Source organism: Ursus arctos, unplaced genomic scaffold, assembly GCF_023065955.2.
Source record: "Ursus arctos isolate Adak ecotype North America unplaced genomic scaffold, UrsArc2.0 scaffold_29, whole genome shotgun sequence".
Lineage (NCBI taxonomy): Eukaryota > Metazoa > Chordata > Mammalia > Carnivora > Ursidae > Ursus > Ursus arctos.
Window position 1 is genome coordinate 35,610,236 of NW_026622974.1, and position 18,881 is coordinate 35,629,116.

The 18,881-nt window shown below is 42.4% G+C and overlaps 1 protein-coding gene across 1 annotated transcript; it reads left to right on the top strand.

The window, feature by feature from the left end:
- Positions 1-345: 345 nt before the first annotated feature.
- Positions 346-14,500, top strand: PRSS35 (serine protease 35). Its single transcript, XM_026506990.4, has 2 exons — positions 346-821; positions 11,652-14,500. The coding sequence occupies exon 2, from the start codon at positions 11,671-11,673 to the stop codon at positions 12,907-12,909; it is 1,239 nt and encodes a 412-aa protein (XP_026362775.1). The 5' UTR covers positions 346-821; positions 11,652-11,670; the 3' UTR covers positions 12,910-14,500.
- Positions 14,501-18,881: the final 4,381 nt, after the last annotated feature.

Genomic DNA, 18,881 nt, shown 5'->3' on the forward strand with positions numbered 1-18,881 from the left:
AATAGAGCCAACTAGCCTCTGGACGGACGGAAACTGACGCTCTCCCCCTGGCGGCGGCACAGGACGCGCGTAGGGACCCCGCAGCCCAGCCTCGGCGTGGGCGCCTGCGGGAGCCTGAAGTTGGAGGGAGCCCGCACTTCGGGCGCTGGCTCCAGTCCGGTCTGCCCTGTGCGGGATACGACCCAGGAAGCGAGACCCCAACAGACACGGTTTGGGATGGGGTTGGGGAGCAGCCTGGGTTCTTCTACATGGCTGGGGTCTAGACAGAGAGCTGGGGTAGTGAGACCAATGAACAACTCGCACACACTCCCATCACCCTTCCTCCCCAACTTTCAAGTCTCTTCTTGAGATAGTGTGCGAGGGATGCACACTATCACGGGGACACACCTCTCTCGTGGATCGACGCATGAATCTTTCCTAGTGCATCGTTCTCTCACTCTGGGGACGGCGGTGCTGGGGGGAAAGGTGGTGGCCCATCCGCTCCGCACGTCCGAGGAACCCCCCTCCTTCAGCCCAGCGCGGCGTCCGGGTTCCCTCCTCCTCCCTCCTTCCCTGCCTCTCCGCGAGCCCACCTCCTTTCCTCCTTCGCCTCCCCCCTGCGTCCGCCCGGCGTCATCGCCCCCTTTCCCCTCCCATCTGCCGGCCCGCGCACCGCTCGGCTCCGGCCTCCTCCGCAGTCCCCGCCACGAGCTGCTGGTGGTGCCGGTGGGTCCGCGAGGCTCGTGGCAGCAGCCCCCGGCCGCCCGGCCCGCGCTCTGACCGCCTCGGGGGGCCTTTGATTCGAGCTGGGCAGCATCCCGAGCACCGAACAAGCTTCGCAGGTAAGGACGGAGCCCCCCCCCCCCCCCCCGACAGGGCAAAACCCAAGAACTGGACGTTTCCCTGAGAAAGGCAGACCCACCCGAGGAAAGCTTCTCTGAAGGGCTCCAAAGAGAGAGCTCAAACGTAGCACTTTAAGTCCTCAAAGAAACTACTCTTCCAATAGGGAACTCTGTGCGCCGCGTCCGCACAGTTGAATATTAACAGTAACAGTGTTTGCATTGGACTCTAAATGGAATTCTTTCTACTTAAGCAGTACGAGAGGAGACCCTCTTCATTTTTATGATTATTAACAGATGCCATTGAAAAAGGTGTAAAACCATTCTTGGAAAGTCTACTCTGGTTGAAAGCCTCTCTGGCAGGGTCACTATGAAAGCCAGGAATCGCTCTCTGACTTTGTCATCAACTTGGCTGCACAGGTCAGCAAAAGGAGTGGTGAAAAACATTTTTAAAATGAGAAGGTGAAATGAAATGGAAAAGTCTTGTACTTGCTTTAAAATACAAATAAGGGGGGCTAGATAGCCCAAGCAAGATTGGCAAAATATTGGTAATTGTTGAAGCTGGGTGATGGGCATACGGAGTTATATTTTTTTTCCTCTTTCTTTCTACTTTTCCCTCTACTTTTGTGTAGTTGGGAAATTTGCCATAATAAAACAGTTTTTGAAAAGTTGTAGAAACACTCCCACTGGCTTCCTTTGGCCTTTTCACACGGTCACTGATTTGAAAAGAAGCTGCTTGTCCTATGTGAGTATCCCCCCCCCTCTTTATTAATCCTTCTCACTTCTAAAATTCTCATTTTATCCCAGTACGTTTGTCTCTATGAGGATTATAAAAGTCATATAATCCTGGAGAATTATGCTTAGAATCTGTTTTATAATTTAGAAGAGAGAATGTTAAAGTTCCAGCCAAATAAGACATTTAGGCTTGAAAGTAGTGGCCAAGTAGATGGACTTTTATTTTTACTAGGAGATATTACAGGAGCCCCTTCAGTGTGAGAGGAGGTTGAGCATGGATACTCTGACCACTTTTCTTGCAGACAACTGAGAAACCTGTACACTCTGGAGAATCTTCTTCGTGTTTTTAAGTGTGAGATTGTTTAGCTTAGTGCTTGGCACACGGGATGTGCTCATTATAGGTTAAAATAAACAATTGCTAATGTGAGTTAATTTTCCCTATCAAGTCAGTTATTTATCTTTCTCTGCCCAGCGCTCAAATATCCAAGGCCAGCATATTGCATTTTAACAGTAGGATCAGACTTGGAATTCCGGAGGCCGAAGGCACCTCAGCTGGGGTTGTTAACTCTGCAGATGAGAAATCTGAGATGAGAGGCTGGGAAACAGCAAAGCCAAATCAGTGGTATAAAAGTTATTTTATAGCTTTGCTTAACTCCCATTCCCCCCCCCCCCCCCGCCCCCAAAGCTTCAAATAGGTTAAACTGATGCAGGATTAGCCAACAACATTGTGATCCTAAAACACTTGAAAGCCTGCAGAGCAGCAAAGCTCATACATTTACATACAACCTTTGCTCTGAAAGGCCAACTTGCAAGAGAAAGACTAAGTCAGCAGCCCTACCCTACGTGCTTCCTATCTCCCTCTATGAGAGCTAGCAGAGGGTTCCCTGTGGGCTCCCTTCGTGCCATTCACCCCAAAGTTGATTTACACACAGCATATCCATTACATCAATTGAAATGTCCATGTCCTGGAAAAATAGCTAAAAAACAAAGGGGGTTTTATTTTTTATTGTGATGAGAAACAGAAGTTGTGCGTTACTGTAAAATCATCAACTGTGTAACTTTACCATCTTCCTACCCTCGAGTACTGCCAAAATTTTAAAGCAGACATTACTTTGTCTCCATTCCTGAAAGTAAACTTGAAAATAGTGCTATGGTATGGTATTTTGAATAGAAATTGGCACATTGTCAATGAACTTTCTTGCCATTTCTTTTCAGCATTGAGTCAGTGGAGAGCTTATCCTTTGGTAATGGATTATATAAAGTATTTGATAAACATATGTGAAATAGTTGGCAAGTTGAAGATTTTTCTTTGTGTTGAGATGACTTGCAGCACATTTTCGGGGACTATTTAGCAGTGCTGCAGGTCAGAGTGGAAGTGGGCTGGCACTACAATGGTTTTTGGAAAACCCACCTGCCAGAAAATTGTCTGGCTGTAGATAGCATCATCAGCCTTCAGTTCATCAGGATACGCTCTGCAGCCTGCAGATGGGTTTTCTAAATGTGATAAATTCCATATGTGACAACCATTTAGTATATTATTAGCCAGTTGGACTTTGTCCCCCTGCTGAATCCTACATGCTTTTAAAATAAATTCTGTATCATAGCTGAGTGAATGTAAACAATTTAAATGCAGGACTTTAGATTTGCCATCAGCAGGCTAGCGCTGCCATCTAGTGGTGGCGATACGAACAGCAGGAAAGTTCCTACCCCGGGGACCAGCAATTAAGCTCCTTGAGGATCACTCAAGACTAAGTTAGGTGTTTTCTCATTTGTGGTTTAGCCTGAGACTTTAGAGCTGAGAGGTATCTTACAAGTGTTCTGCTCCAGCTCGGCAGGTTGGGAGGATTATCAAAGAGGTTCTTAAACAAGGAAAGAAACTTGGAAATGGTGCACAACATAGTAATCACTTAGTATGCGTTTGTTGAATAAACAAATTTATCTACCCTGTTGCAGTTCTCGTCTCTCTCTAGCAGTATAGCTCCACGGCCACCAAAACACTTTAACACGATCTTCTATTTTTAGTTTAAAAACTTCATGACTGTATGCTTTTCTTTAAAATGAAAATATTCACTTATGTCTAAGTCTCTGAACCAAAGTTTGTTTTCCACTTTAGGTCACTCCCTACGATTCTTTCTTTCTAAACATCCAGGGCAGACAGTTGTAAAAACTAGACTCTTATCTTTATCTACTGCTGCTGTAAAAATAAAAAAATGTAGCGATTTAAAATAACACATTATCTTACAGTTCTGGAGGTCAGTGTCAGGAGGGTCCGCGGGCTTGCATTCCTTCTGGGAATCGGAGGAGAGGATTTGTTCGCCTGCCCTCTGCAGGCTCTCGAGGCCGCCCACATGGACCTCCTTCATTAAGGATCCCGGTATTACATGGGCCTCACCTGGGTAGTCCTAGCTCATGTCCTCACGTAAGAAGGCTTCACGAAATCACAGACGCAGCCCCGCTTACCCTGGAAGGAGCATACTCATGGGTGCTGGGGAGCACGGAGGGCTTTCTTCGGGAGCCACTTTGGGGCATAGCACAATGAGGCCGTTAGAGATGCATGAGGTCCCTTCTAAATATCTTCCTATGTTTTGATTCTTGTTGTTTGATAGCAGGAGTGACTGCTGTCATTTGTGGGTGTCTGCTGTGCTCTGGGCATTGTGCTTATATACAGCATATTAGTTTGTCACAAAAATACTCTAAACTATCATTCCTGTTTAACCAATGTAGGAAATAATGTTGGGAGACGTTAAGTAACCTTCTGAAAATCATACGTCCCTCAAAGCCCACTGACACGCCTCCCCTCACTGATGAATTACTGGTACTTTCTCATCGCGGTGATCCGCTACGCCTCTGACCTGAATGCTGTCTCCACGCGGCGCTGGCGCTCGGGTCAGTGATCGAGGCTAGGCCAGGGCCTCAGGCAAGCTACACTTGCAGCACCCACGCACCCCTGCGTCTGCTCCCGGTTTGTGAGAGCGACTGTTAAAGCTTCTGCGAGTGTTCCCAACCTAACCCAGGTGATGCCGCTTCACACCTGCTTCCTCTCCCTGCTCACGCCCCTCCCCTCCAGCTTCGGCCTAAACCAGCGCTCTGTCTGCAGGGACTGGGACTCCCCGGGCCAGGCCGCTGTGCCTCCCTGCTGCGTGTCCCTCTTTCCCGGGCGGGTGGAGCTGAAAGCGGAGGACGAGCGAAGACTGCCGTGCGGGTTTCCACACGCTTGTCGCGTGTGAGTGAGGGCGGTGCCGTGGGGAGGGGCGGCTGGTGGGAAACGTGGGGGGCTAAATAAAGCGCAGGCGTGTTGTCGAAAGTGGCTATGCAGTCGTTTCTGTGTCCTAACACATGAGGCGGAAATCGGTGTTGGCCCTCCAGGGTCATTGATCTGAGCAGTCCCTGACCCACACCAGCCCTGGAAAATGTGCGTCGCGTTCATGCAAAATTATGTTCTATGGCAGCAGAGTGTCCACGTGAATTTGGGCCACTACCTCACCATACAGAACAGGGGACCAGGCGCAAAGGCAGGCCTGCTAAGGCAAATCTATTACCGGTGAGGGAGAGCAGCTCGGTGCAAATTTTTTTTTTTCCTTTTTTTCCCCTCCAGCTTTATCGGAGTATGACTGACAAAATTATGTTTAAGGTGTACATCATGATATTTATATATATACACACACATTGTATATACTTAAATACATATGTGTAGTTATATATACATACGTGTGTGTATATATTTATATACACATTGAGAAATGATTACAACAGCTAAGATAATTAACGTATCTATCACCTCACAGAGTGCAGGTTCTTGATGGTAAGTCAGTATTCTTTCCATATACAGGAAAAATGATTCATTTGAAATATTTAATATACTGAGCAATCATCTAATCCTTCATTAGTCTGCCTGTCCTACTTAAGCTAAAAGATGCACTTCTCAGGGTAAAAAAATCCCAAAAAACAGAAGAGGTACTGAGTCTTAGAATAGAATTATGTCGTGCCTTAGTAAAATTCTATATGCTCTAGATAGACTCACTCAAAAACTTAGGTTTTTATTTCACTGTAAACCACTCCCTTGGAGTAATTATTTTGACACTGACTCTGTTTCTTTTTAGGCTGAGGGCCTGATGCAGTTCTAGAATTCCTAATGTAGATCCAGGCTATAAATAAGACACAGGAAATGCAATTCGAGTGTTCTGTGGCTGGGTAATGTTTAATCACACTTAAGTTTAATAGCTCTGAGAAAAATATATTACAAAGCCACAGATATTCACAGACATGAGTAATTAGGAAAGCATTCATTTGGGAAGTCTCTAAAATGTAGCTGTCCTTGAGCAAAAAACATAACAGAGAAAACAAAGAAAAAGGGAGCTTGAGAGTGTGTCTGAAACTATCCTGAAATAAAAATATTTGGGTGTTTAGTTTTAGAAAAGTAACTGCTATAGCTTTGGCTTAAGTAATAAACTATTTTAAAGTGATATTAATTCACCCAATTCAGGTAGAATAATAATTATAAAAGAACCAATATTGACTGCTTCCTATGCTCTGGGCTCAGAAATAATTCTCTGGATATATCATCTTACTTAGTCCACACAGTTACAATCTGAGGTACAGATTACTATTCTCCCCACTTTGTAGATGAGGACACTCAAACCGAATTTAACAAATTGCCCAAATTCATGTGCCTGAGAAGTGGTAAAGATGAGACTTTGCCCGAGTGTTCCTACTCCCTGGTCAATACACGTAACCACGACGCTATTACAGATGCTCCAATATTCTCAATCCTATCAGCAATCATACCTCCAAGAAAGCATCAGCAAACAAACAGTCGTAGTAAATTATCTCTTGTAGTTTCGTGTGGTCATTTCTATTAACATAGACCAAGTACAGAGGTGGATTAATGGCTGCTGCATTGGTAAGAATTCATCTATAAATCCTGAGTCTTGCTTCTTCCCTAGTTCCCTTCCCCTCCACTTGTCTCCATGAGCCAACCCATAATCGACTGTGTGTACGCAGACTCATGGTGGAGACCGATGACTGCAACCTCACTTTTGTTAACCAAAATTGGAATATGAAGCCCCAAATTCAAGGCATCTGGAAAGTGACAGTGAAGGTCACAATTACATGGAAAACAGGAAAAAGGAGGAGGATGAGAGAAGACATGGGACATGAAAGCTTTCCAAATGTTAAGGCTGCCCCGCCAATTGTGACTGTGTCTCTTCAGATCAATGAGTTGGTGCTTTTTGGATGATGGGCGCGTGTAGATGTGTCCCCTGAACCGCGGGTTGCTCTATCAGTAAGAGCTATCATTTACCTTACACTGACAGTTCACCACAAGGCAAACTTAGATTTTCCAAAAGCAAGTGTCCTTAAACATTTGTCCAGTTTTAAATTACAGGCCAAATTAGGCTAACTAAATTCATGTCCTCTTATTACTGGGATCCTGAGGTCATATTATAAGGCTCTGCCCTTCCCATGCCCAAGGATAGATGTGGGCATAGCTTTTATTCCTGGGGCACACTGCGACAGAGCTCCTCCCTCAAAGGGCACCAGACGGGCCTGGCAGACCCATGCTCGCGCGTAATTTGTAACATCAGATGTTGGAAGCATTGCCCGCAAGCCTACTGAATTTAATTAAGGTATGGTGGACATACAATGTTACATTAGTTTCAGGCGTGTAACAGTGATTTGGCAATTCTGTTGGTTATGCTGTGCTGGCCGTGGTGAAGCTACCATGGGTTGCCGTACGACACTCTTGTAATTCCATTGACTCTATTCCCTCAGCTGTACCTTTTATTCCCATGACTTACTCCATAACTGGAAGTCTGTAGCTCCCCCTCCCCTTCACCCATTTTGTTCATTCTCCACCCTGCCTCCCAGCGTACTGAGTTTGAATCTTTTCGGATGTATTATTAACTTAGTTATGTAAAAGCATGTTTTTTCTTTATTAATGGCTGAACCATTTGATATCAGCAGTTGCTAACACAGTAAAAGAGCAAAGTTTAGAATAAATTGGTTTTGTACACAAAGATGAAGCAGAGGTCATTTGGAACTTGGTTGAACAATCATCCCTGGATGAACTGTCTTCTGGGGTGTGGCTCACAATGCTGCCCCAGGGCCTTTACTGCTGCCGTGGTTCTCAAACCGTACTGAGCATCTGCAGCCCCTGGAAGGCTGGTTAAAACATGGATAGCTGGGAACCTCACCTCCTGTCCAACCCCCCGCCCCTATTATGGAGAGTTTGGAAGTAGCTCTGGGTTGGGCCCTGAGAATTAGCATTTTTAACAAGATCCCAGGTGATACTGTCACTGTGGATCTAGGACTGTAATCTGGACATCCCTTGATGTGACAGTTTATTTTGCCATACACAGGTGTTGAATGTTATTAATAAACTAATAACATTCTTCTGAGTTGTTCATGTTTCATTTAGAGTCTAAAGGCAGGAAAAAACCCTAATGTCCCAGCTCAAAGCAGGCAGGAAGAGTTCCCCCTTCCTCACACCTTTTCATTCTATGCAGGCCTTCCACTGATTGGATGAGGCCCACCCACATTCAGGAGGGAAGTCTGCTTTACGCAGTCTCCCAATTCAAATGCTACTCCTCCAGGAACGCCTTCACAGATGCACCCGGAATACTGTCTGGCCAGATATCTGGGTGCCCTGCAGCCTCGCCAGCTTGATGCATAAAATTAACCATCACATGGGGCTTTCTTCCAAGTCTGCCTAGAGAGTTATGGCACAGGGCACATGTTTTACTTGGTAAAGAGTAGTGGAACCTCTATATTTGAGATTCATGTTCCAGTTCAATGGTTTGTGTAGCAAAAGATCGTCTTGTCCGTTACCATTTAATACTTGCATTCTGCCTTTCTTTACTTAACTAGCTTTAGTTGTAAGGCTAAATTAAGTAGCAGTGAAAAAAAATAAAACCTAACTGGGGAAACAGTATCACCGTACCATAATTTAGATGTCCTTTGTTTTGCCTAGGAATGCCTTTCACATATTTATTACTCCATGGATCATGAGTATCAAGTGTTAAAATGTACAGAATGAATCTTTGTGTTTCTCAGCATGGATATTTGGCTGACTTTTAGTCTTTGGGGTGTGTGTGTGTGTGTGTGTTTAAAGATTTATTCGAGAGAGAAAGACCGCATGCATGTGTGCAAGTGGAGGCAGGGGCAGAGAAAGAGGGAGAGGGAGAGAAAGACTCCCCACCGAGCGGTGAGCCCATTGCAGAGCTTGATCCCAGGCCTCCGAGATCACAACCCTAGCCGAAATGAAGAGCTGGTCACCCAACCCTGACTGAGCCAGCCAGGGGCCCTTCTTCGGTGTATTCTTCTTCTTCTTCTTTCTTCTTCTTTCTTCTTCTTTCTTCTTCTCCTTCTCCTTCTTTTCTTCTCCTTCTTCTTCCTCTTCTTCTTCCTCTCCTCCTCCTCTTTCTTCTCCTCCTCCTCCTTCTTCTTCTTCTCCTTCTTCTTCTTCTTCCTCCTCTTCCTCTTCTTCCTCTTCCTCTTCTTCCTCTCCTCCTCCTTCTCCTCCTCCTCCTCCTTCTTCTTCTTAATATTTTATTTATTTGAGAGAGAGCATGAGCAGAGGAAACGGGGCAGAGAGAGAGGGAGAAGCAGGCTCCCCAGCTCCATCCCAGGACCTTGAAATCATGACCTGAACCAAAGACAGATGCTTAACCAACTGAGGCAACCAAGCACCCTCTTTGGTGTATTCTTATATTAGTTCACAATGGACAGCTGTTGTCATAAAGGACTAGATGAAAATAATCAATTTTTAAACATTTTGTTGCCCACACACAAAAAAATTTTCTTGATTGAAATTTTGCTACGAATCAAGTAGATAGCATCAAACACACACACACATATTTTAAAGGATAATCTATTTTGCTCTGTTGTTAGGCTAAGAGACAGCAAATAACTCTCTGATACTAGCTTTTTTTTTTTTAGACAAAGACATACTTTTTCCTCTTGGGAAGTGCCCACTAAAACATGATTTCAAGGCCTCAGTAGAGTTACTAAGTTGTTAGCCTTTCCCGCTCCAATTCAATTAAATATAATTGATGAAATAGTCATTGTGAAATTTGCATTGGAGATAACAAAAGAAAATACTAACTGGCTCAACAAAATCACTACCAATATAATTACTGCTTTGTATAAAGTGACATTTGCCATAGTAATGATTAGAAAATATTGTGACGTGAGTGTGGATGTTTTTCTTTATTGATTTTTTTGATGATATCCATCACTCTGTACAGAAGAATGTCCTGTCTCCAAAGTAAAACAAATTACAAGCTATTTAGCAAACAAGACAGTCTAATATTAACCAGAATCACCATGGCTCTGCATGCACGTATGAGCAGATAAAAAATGGAAACTGTAAAACTTCTGTGTAATTTTGCTGATGCAAATCATGGTAAAGATTATTCTAAATTTGCTTAATATGTTCAAATATGTGATGATACAAATTATGTCAGGTTTCAATGAATATATCGTGTTAAACAATAAAGTTCACGTACTATATATTTTTGTTTTATCAAAAGAATGCCATTAGTGTGTTAACAAACTTCTCTACTTGAATATGGGCCAAATGAACTCTGTTGTGTCAAGAGATGCCCATATTCAGGCGCCTGAGTGGCTCAGTCAGTTAAGTGTCTGCCTTCCCCTCAGGTCATGATCTCGGGGTCCTGGGATCGAGTCCTGCATCGGGCTCCCTGCTCATCGGGGTGTGCTCTCCCTCTGCCCCTCACCTGGCTTGTGCTCTCTCTCTCCCATTCTCTCTAATAAAATCTTTTTAAAAAGAGAGAGAGAGAGATGCCATATTCAACTCTGCCTCAGAGACATCGATTGCTTTTCATGACAGTGCACAGAATCTTACCCTGGGTTGTGGGTCATTCCTAACATTTCTCATTAGCTTTTTTTCCATGCCAACCCCCCCCCCAACAAAACCCAAACAAAAGACCAACCTTCTCAGAAAGCATCTTGAGTAAAGGCATTGTAGGAATAATCTAACCTTGACTTGTCCCAGCTTTCTATACAATGAATAGCATATGCTAAGCCTTGATATTGTAACTATTAGTTTAAAATGACTTGGAGCGCAGCTCACAAACAATAGTGACCTGGTAGTTCGAAACTGCTGCTCTAAGGAATGCTACCACTGTCCCCTACCTACCTACCTACACAAAGCAAAAATGCAAACATCAATGCTATGAAGTACATTTACATACCAGTGAGCCTAGAGAAGCAGGAAAAGAGGGCAAGAAGATGGAAACAATACAAGGGGTATTACATAATTTCTCGAACACTGGCAATTTAAACAATATTTAACAAAAGCACTGCTCTTAGATGATGAGACTGATGATGAAAGGGACTATATTGAATCATGATCATGTTCTCCCAAGTGGCAAATTCAGGACCACAGCCTTCAGTTCTTACAACTGATTTTAATCTGCAGTCAAGTTCTACCATGAGGCATTTCTGTATGTTGCTTTGCTTAGATGGTAGTTCCAAGCACAATTTGGTTTCAAGAAAAGTGCGTGGTACATCGCACCATCAGTCAGCTTGGTATGCAAACCATGGTTTAAGGAAATTCACTGTATTATAATGAACCATTTTCTGAGTTCTGTGCTAGGGATTTATGCTCTAGAGATGAGGAATTTGTGATCCCTGCTCTTGAAGAGCTAAGTGTAGGGGAAAATGCCAGACATCTGCTGCCATTTCATTTCTAAATCACCTGGAAATAAGGTTGTAGGAGACCTAGGAAGGGAGAGTGGCTCAGGCAAAAGGGGACTCCGGTTCACCACCCCATCTTACCCTCCCATGTGTTGGGCTGTCTGGGGAGGTAGAGGTGGAGATGGCAGGTGGGGGTGGGGGAAGGTGGGTTAGGGCTGGTGGAAGGAAGATTGGGTGAAATATAGTTTACTAATTTTGGAAGTCTTTGTGTGCCTACTTAGGGTGTTTATCTAATCTCAGTAAAATCTAAGTACAGTGCAAATAAGGACTCCTATTTGTGGTGACAGTACATTAAGAACTCAAGGCCTAAATGAAATGGATAAGTAACATATTTAAAAAGAGAACATTATTAAAGCTTCTCTTTCTTTTTACATTTTTAAGGACAAAAGAGAAGAACGAAATGGAAAATATGCTATTTTGTTGGATATTTTTCATCCTTGGGTGGACCCTCATTGATGGATCTGAAATGGAACAGGATTTTATGTGGCACTTGAGAAAAATACCCCGGCTGGTCAGTGAAAGGACTTTCCCTCTCACCAGTCCCACCTTTGAGGCAGACGCTAAGATGGTGCTCAGTACAGTGTGTGGCATCGAATGCCAGAAACAACTCCCAGCTCCCAGCCTTTCTGATCTGGAAGATTCTCTTTCCTATGAGACTGTCTTTGAGAATGGCACCCGAACCTTGACCAGAGTGAAAGTTCAAGACGTGATCCTGGAGCCCACTCACAATATCAGCATGAAAGGAGCATCTGTTAGGAGGAAGAGACAGGTGTATGGCACGGACAGCCGATTCAGCATCCTGGACAAAAAGTTCTTAACCAATTTCCCTTTCAACACAGCTGTGAAGCTCTCCACGGGCTGCAGCGGTATTCTCGTTTCCCCCAGCCACGTTCTAACAGCTGCCCACTGTGTGCACGATGGAAAGGACTACATCAAAGGGAGTAAGAAGCTAAGGGTAGGGTTGTTGAAGATGAGAAATAAGGGCAGTGGCAAGAAACGGAGGGGTTCTAAGAGGAGCAGGAGAGAAGCCAATGTTGGTGATCAGCAAGAAAGTACCAAAGACAATCTGGAGAGAGCCAAGGCTCGAAGAAGAGGAAAGGAATCTGGTCGGGGTCGGAGAGTCACTGAGGGGAGGCCCTCCTTCCAGTGGACCCGGGTCAAGAATACGCACATTCCCAAAGGCTGGGCTAGAGGAGCGAAGGCGGACGCTGCCCTGGATTATGACTACGCTCTTCTGGAGTTGAAGCGTGCTCACAAAAAGAAATACATGGAACTGGGGATCAGTCCAACCATCAAGAAGTTGCCTGGGGGAATGATCCACTTCTCAGGATTTGATCACGATAGGGCCGATCAGTTAGTCTACCGGTTTTGTAGCGTGTCCGACGAATCCAATGATCTCCTCTATCAATACTGCGACGCGGAGTCCGGCTCCACTGGTTCCGGAGTCTATCTGCGTCTGAAAGAGCCAGACAAAAAGAACTGGAAGCGCAAAATCATTGCAGTCTATTCAGGCCACCAGTGGGTGGATGTCCACGGAGTGCAGAAGGACTACAACGTGGCGGTGCGCATCACCCCCCTTAAGTACGCCCAGATCTGCCTCTGGATTCACGGAGAGCACGCCAACTGCACCTACGGCTGACAAAGACCTGCAACGAGGCGCTGGATTATCCGAATCGCAGAGCGCACCAGTTAGGGTCATTGCAGCAAGATCACTTCCTAGGTTATGCCTGGACTTGGACCCTAGCAGTAGCATTTCAATATTTTTATAAATTTACTTTCCAAATGAGGAGCTTTTCATACATTTAAAAAATACTTAGGTACAAATAACTGAAACTAGATGGGCACTTCAATGTCAAGTATATATTCTTCTTTACATGGTGATAAATATTATTTGTGGGAAGTCTCTTGTTTCTTTCTGCCTTCTTAAGATCAGACACTCTTTAAAATTTCAAACTGGTACTAAAAATAATATGTGATTTTTCTTAATGGACTTATTCTCAGGGTCCTACTCTGTCAAGAATCTAATAGGGTGCTGGTGGCACAGTAATGTGAAACTGCAGAGAGAGATACAGTAACAAGGTTAGAGTCCGGGTAGAGACAATAATTTACAACAGCTTGTATTACTTGGAGATGGACCCATTCAGCTCATGCCCTCCGTGTTTATATAGTGTTTTCTGCTGGGTCTGAGAAACTTTGGTTTAGTCATTGCTGTGTTTTTTTTTTTTTTTTTTTAAGAGTTGCAAGATACAGCAAGCTTTATAAACAAAGCTAGCAACTATCTTACTGCTTTAAAAAATATCAACTGAAATGTGTATTATTTAAAAATGGGAGAAATACTTTGTTCTATGAAATGTATCTAGTTTAAAAATAGGGAAGCTGAGATATTTTAAGATCTCAAGTTTTTATTTAACTAATGTTCAAAATGTGGACTTTTCATGAAGGCAGAGGGAGGACAGTTCACAAGTTATAAATGGGCACGTTTTGAAAGCCTCATCATTTAATGCTAGTCTTCTTTGTATGAGGTGTTACGAGTTTTAGGACCAGGAATTTTAGTCTTTCTCAAGACAGAGCCATTTTTCCCTTGATAGATTTCAGCTTTCTTAATAGGGCCATATACATATTATTTTGGCGATTTCTCTGACTAGTGGTTTTAGATAAGTCCCTAAAAATGAATATAATTTACACACACAATTTTTAAAAGAAGGTTCTGATCCTTTTCATCATGGGCCAAGGCTAATATACTCGCTCAGGCCATCATGGCGGCCCCAGCAGACAGAAACCAGTGGCTGCCTTCAGGCAAAACACAGAGTCATTAATCACATTTTTCTTGAATGAACAGATATTCGTTGAATGATTGTAAAAGTGGGTTCGTTCAGGCCATTATGTCTAAAGGGTTTTAGTGATTTGCAATTGAGTGCACCATGAAATTCAGGAATTGCAAGCCTAATTTCTGGTCTGCTATTTTTGGCAGTTTCTAGGGCACACATTCTTTTTCTCATGACTCACCTAAATCACTGATTCTGCTAGAGTTCAAATTTATTTTACTTGTTATTTTTTTAAGAGAATGGGGAGTTATGCCCTTGATCAGTATGCAAAAGAATATTTGATTAGGTTATGGTAAAAGGTGATTTGTAAAGCTTGTCCAAAATAGCTGGAATTCAATACAAGTATACATTCTTTTATAGTGTGAATCTGTTTAAAAATCATTCAATAAACATTAAAAAAATAAATCAATCATAACTCTTACTATATCTGCATATACATTTTATATACAGGGTTTCAGCAAATATTAAATTAACTGTGTCGTTTACTAAAAAAATGATTTTATTTAATTCTAACCGCATTTCACTAAGCAGCGTTTTATCATTGGTGCTTGCTAGTGGGATAGGTCTATTGACTCAAAAGTTTCGATCAAATCTTTTTTGGGGAAACATCTATATGATCTGAAAGGGTTTTGACATGAATTTTGCACACTTACATGCTTGCAGACATATACACACAATCTTCATCTTAGATTCTTAGAAAATAATTCTTGGGATTTGTGTAAGTTCAAAATAACATAGGGTGCTTGGTGTCAAAAGTCTGGAGCTTAAGCTTAAATTCTGAATACAAATGAGGTCCTTAAAATTGTACTTTTCAAAAATATAAAATTTAGCCTATTTTATTTGCAGGGGTTTATTTTATTCTGTCATTCTCTTTTCTTTTCCAACTGAATTATGAATCTTACAGGACCTACTTAGGACCACTAAAGTATACTACATTACTCAGAAAGTTTCACTTCACATACTTTTCCTGTTACGCTTACCAGATTTGAAATAGAAATCGACTTCACGCAGCTGAAGAAATACACTCAGGCACAATATGATGTCTATTGCGTGCAAAGGACGGTAGTGACTTACTGCCTGAAGAAACTTATCAGTGATTTGAATTCAAATAACTACAGTATTTACAAAACAACTGAACTTTAAAATTTTGTGATTTTTTTCTTTACCCCAATAATGAATTTCATTTTATTTATTTTTCTTTTCTTTTTTTTTTTTTTAAAAGATTTATTTATTTATTTATTCGACAGATATAGAGACAGCCAGCAAGAGAGGGAACACAAGCAGGGGGAGTGGGAGAGGAAGAAGCAGGCTCACAGAGGAGGAGCCTGACGTGGGGCTCGAACCCGGAACGCCGGGATCACGCCCTGAGCCGAAGGCAGATGCTTTAACCGCTATGCCACCCAGGCGCCCCATTTTATTTATTTTTCTTGCTGAAATAGGTAAGTACATGGGCAGAAGAGACAACATTTTTTGTCTTTTTTGATGTGCTTATTTAAATCCCAAATGTTCTTTTTGAAAAAAGATTTAAATGCATATATGACCAAGATCAGAGTTCCAAACAAATCATTACCCTTTTTATTTGTAGATCAAAGAATACTTTGAAATTCGTTTTTCATAGAAAGAATCTCAGGATTAGAAGAGACCATAAAGATCATTTAGCTTAACTCCAAAATTTAGATTTTAACTTCTCTCCATCACATTCAAGTGGTTTTCCAGTAATAAAAACTTCACCACTTAAATATTAGTTAGTTAGTAAAATAAATCAGGAATATAACTTACTGTTTTAGTTTAAATTATTAGTTCAGTTTGTTACATTCTGCAAAAATAACATTGTTTACCTTGAATATTATCCCAATCTCCACGTTTCAATTACTCATAATTCTTTGGCCTTCTTCGAGCCAGTTGGGTATTTATTCTTATCTAAAATGAACTGTGATCCTTAATTAAGAATATTGGGGTAAGACAATTGAACCAAGCACTGAGCATTACAAAGATGTGATCTCTAGCTGGAAATAGTCTGGAAATAGGATCATATATTCTTTTATGTGGTGTCACTATAACAAATATATTTTGGCTACTGATTTTAAAGATTACCTGCCAAGGCTTAAAATACAGTTTTATATTTAGTAAACATCTCCAATTAATTAATGGAAGAATATTTCTAATAAATGGATTTTTTCCCCCAGCTAGAATTGTTCTTTCTTTAATGCCCTAATCATAAGGCTCAAAGATACTAAGGAGATTTGGTCTAGTTGATTGTGAAATCATCTTCTCATCAGGTGAGGTCAGTATATGGGTGGACTCATGACTCTTTATTGATTCACTATTTAACCGAAGGGAAAAAAAACCCTCTTAGATGGTTTTCTTTTCTACTTATAAATCAAGCCTAGGGAGGGAAATTCCTCGTCTACTTCTTTCTGGGTTTTATAACTGGCAGTTTGATTCAGTTAGTTCAACTGTCTAGAGCACGGTGGCCAATTTAGCTTGTAACCCGAATCTAGGCTATTTGCTTTACCTCCAGGTAAGGTGTTGTCTTAGTTTGGGCTGCCGTAAGAAAATACTGTAGATGGGGGGGGGGGGGGGGGCTTCGACAACCGAAATTTTGCTGGGTACCATCTTGCTGTGACCTCTTCTTTGTGACATTCAGAGAGAATGTAAACGAGCTCTTGGGTGTCTCTTCTTATAAGGTGATAATCCCATTATAAGGGCACCACCTTCATGACCTCATCTAATTCCAATTACCTTGCTAAGACCCCATTTCCAAATAGCATTACATTTGGGATATGAATGTGGGGGGGAGCACTATCACTCCACAACAGGTGTCCATTCAAAAGCCAGAAGCCTAACCTTGTGCCAGGCCCAGGAAACCTCACAAACACGGCAGCCAGCAGAGGAACAAGGCAAAGCCTGGGAATGGCAGCTCGAGGCAACCAAGCTCTTTCTCACCACTTTCATCATCGTTACCTCAAGTGCTTGTACCTGGCACAAAGGACATGTCCAATACATGCTACGAAACATCACCAAATATACCTCAAGGCTTCCTCTTTCAGGGCACTACTAATTCTGTGCTACACGACAAGGCTCCAAAATGCTAGAGGGATGGTCTTAGTTGTATATTGCGCTAAAGCTACAGCTACATATTTAAATAATGGTAGCATTTCTTTGTAATGAAGTTTGTCATGGGAACACTGCGGCACGGCACTCAAGGAATCAGATATTTGCCATATTCCCTCCTGACTCGTGTGCGTTTCCCATAAAAGTGCCTACACACTGACAGGAGCCAGGCCCACGTTGTACACCCTCGTCCTCACCATCTGCCATGGAAACGTTTAATCAGATACCTCTGCCTCAAAATTTGCCCCTAAAATCTTTTTGCTTTAGTAGTACTTAAAATTTTCCAGTAACATGTTCACATCCATTTACTTTCATCAGGCACTGGGGACAAGCAGGCTACTTGGCATCTCTACTTCAGTCTACACTGCAGTCCCTGTGAGCATACGATCCACGACTGCATTCCATGTGGTGTTACCACACTGCGGCTGCCACACTTACAGCTGTGTTCGTAGACGTTTCATTAACACCGAAACTCGCATTTATGTCATTGGAATCCCGTACGTATCGACTCATAAGCTGAAAAAGCGTGTACACTTCCACCCGTGCAGCGCAGATAAAGGGATCACTGCGGAAACTGCTCCCACAACCGAATGCAGAGCTCGGAAGCGTCCTCCAGGCTCGTGCTCAGCCTGGTGAGCACGCATTTCCTCACTCTTCTATATACTTCACTTTTATTTTCATCAGCAATTTGTAATATGCCGTGCAACTAACATCTGTTATCTAGAATTTCCTTTGTGGGTTAATTTCAAGTGTCCAAAATATCACGAAAAATATGAGGCCCAAATATGAAGTTACTTTTGCTCTAGAAATAATTTTAATAAATTTGGTGATCTGATTTGTCAAATTACTGTTAGAAGGCCGCTCGCTGCCAAGGCAAGTCTACCGTAGTCCCAAGAAGTGACAGCCTGACAGAAAAGGAGGATGCAGGAAACCACTAAAGGACTTTTTAAAAAGGTATAAAGACTACAAAATTATAGCCATTTGAGGCTATCATTTTGGTACAGTTAGTTACATGAACCACACTGGCTTGCGGAGGCATACCAATATATGTCATATTTATAGTGATGTAATTACATGATCAATATTACATTTAGTTATATTCAGCATGAGTTTTGGAAGGCATTACATCATAGAAAACTTTTTATCCAAAAAGCTTAACTTTTTTTTTTCTAGAGAGAGAGAATGAGTGTGTGTGAACGTGAGTGGGGGTATGGAGAAGGGCGGAGGGGAGAGAGAGAGGGAATCTTAAGCAGCCTCCACACCCAGCGTGGAGTGCTTAGCAGGGGCTCAGTCTCATTAGTCTGAGATCATGACCTGAGCCAAATCAAGACTCGGATGCTTAACTGACTGAGGCACCCAGACGCCCCATTAACACAGTTTTTAAAAAGTCTTGTTTAAAAGAAAAGAAACATCAGCGGTCTACATAGTTGACTTGTTTTTATACTGAAACAAAATTCTAATCTCAAAAGTCAAGAAAAATATTTTTTCTAAATATATTATCAAACCCCCAACATCCTTCATGGTGAAAATATCTGTGCATTGTGAATGCTAATGTGCTGTTGCAAGTTTCAGCTGCACCCAACGTATGCCTACACTTAGCACTACAGCATAGAGATACAGCAACTCTGGTGCGATGGAAAACATTCAGCACGTGCAATAAAATACTGTTAAT

Coding starts and splice junctions, on each gene's coding strand:
- PRSS35 (XM_026506990.4), top strand. CDS start 11,671: ATGGAAAATATGCTATTTTGTTGGATATTTTTCATCCTTGGGTGGACC.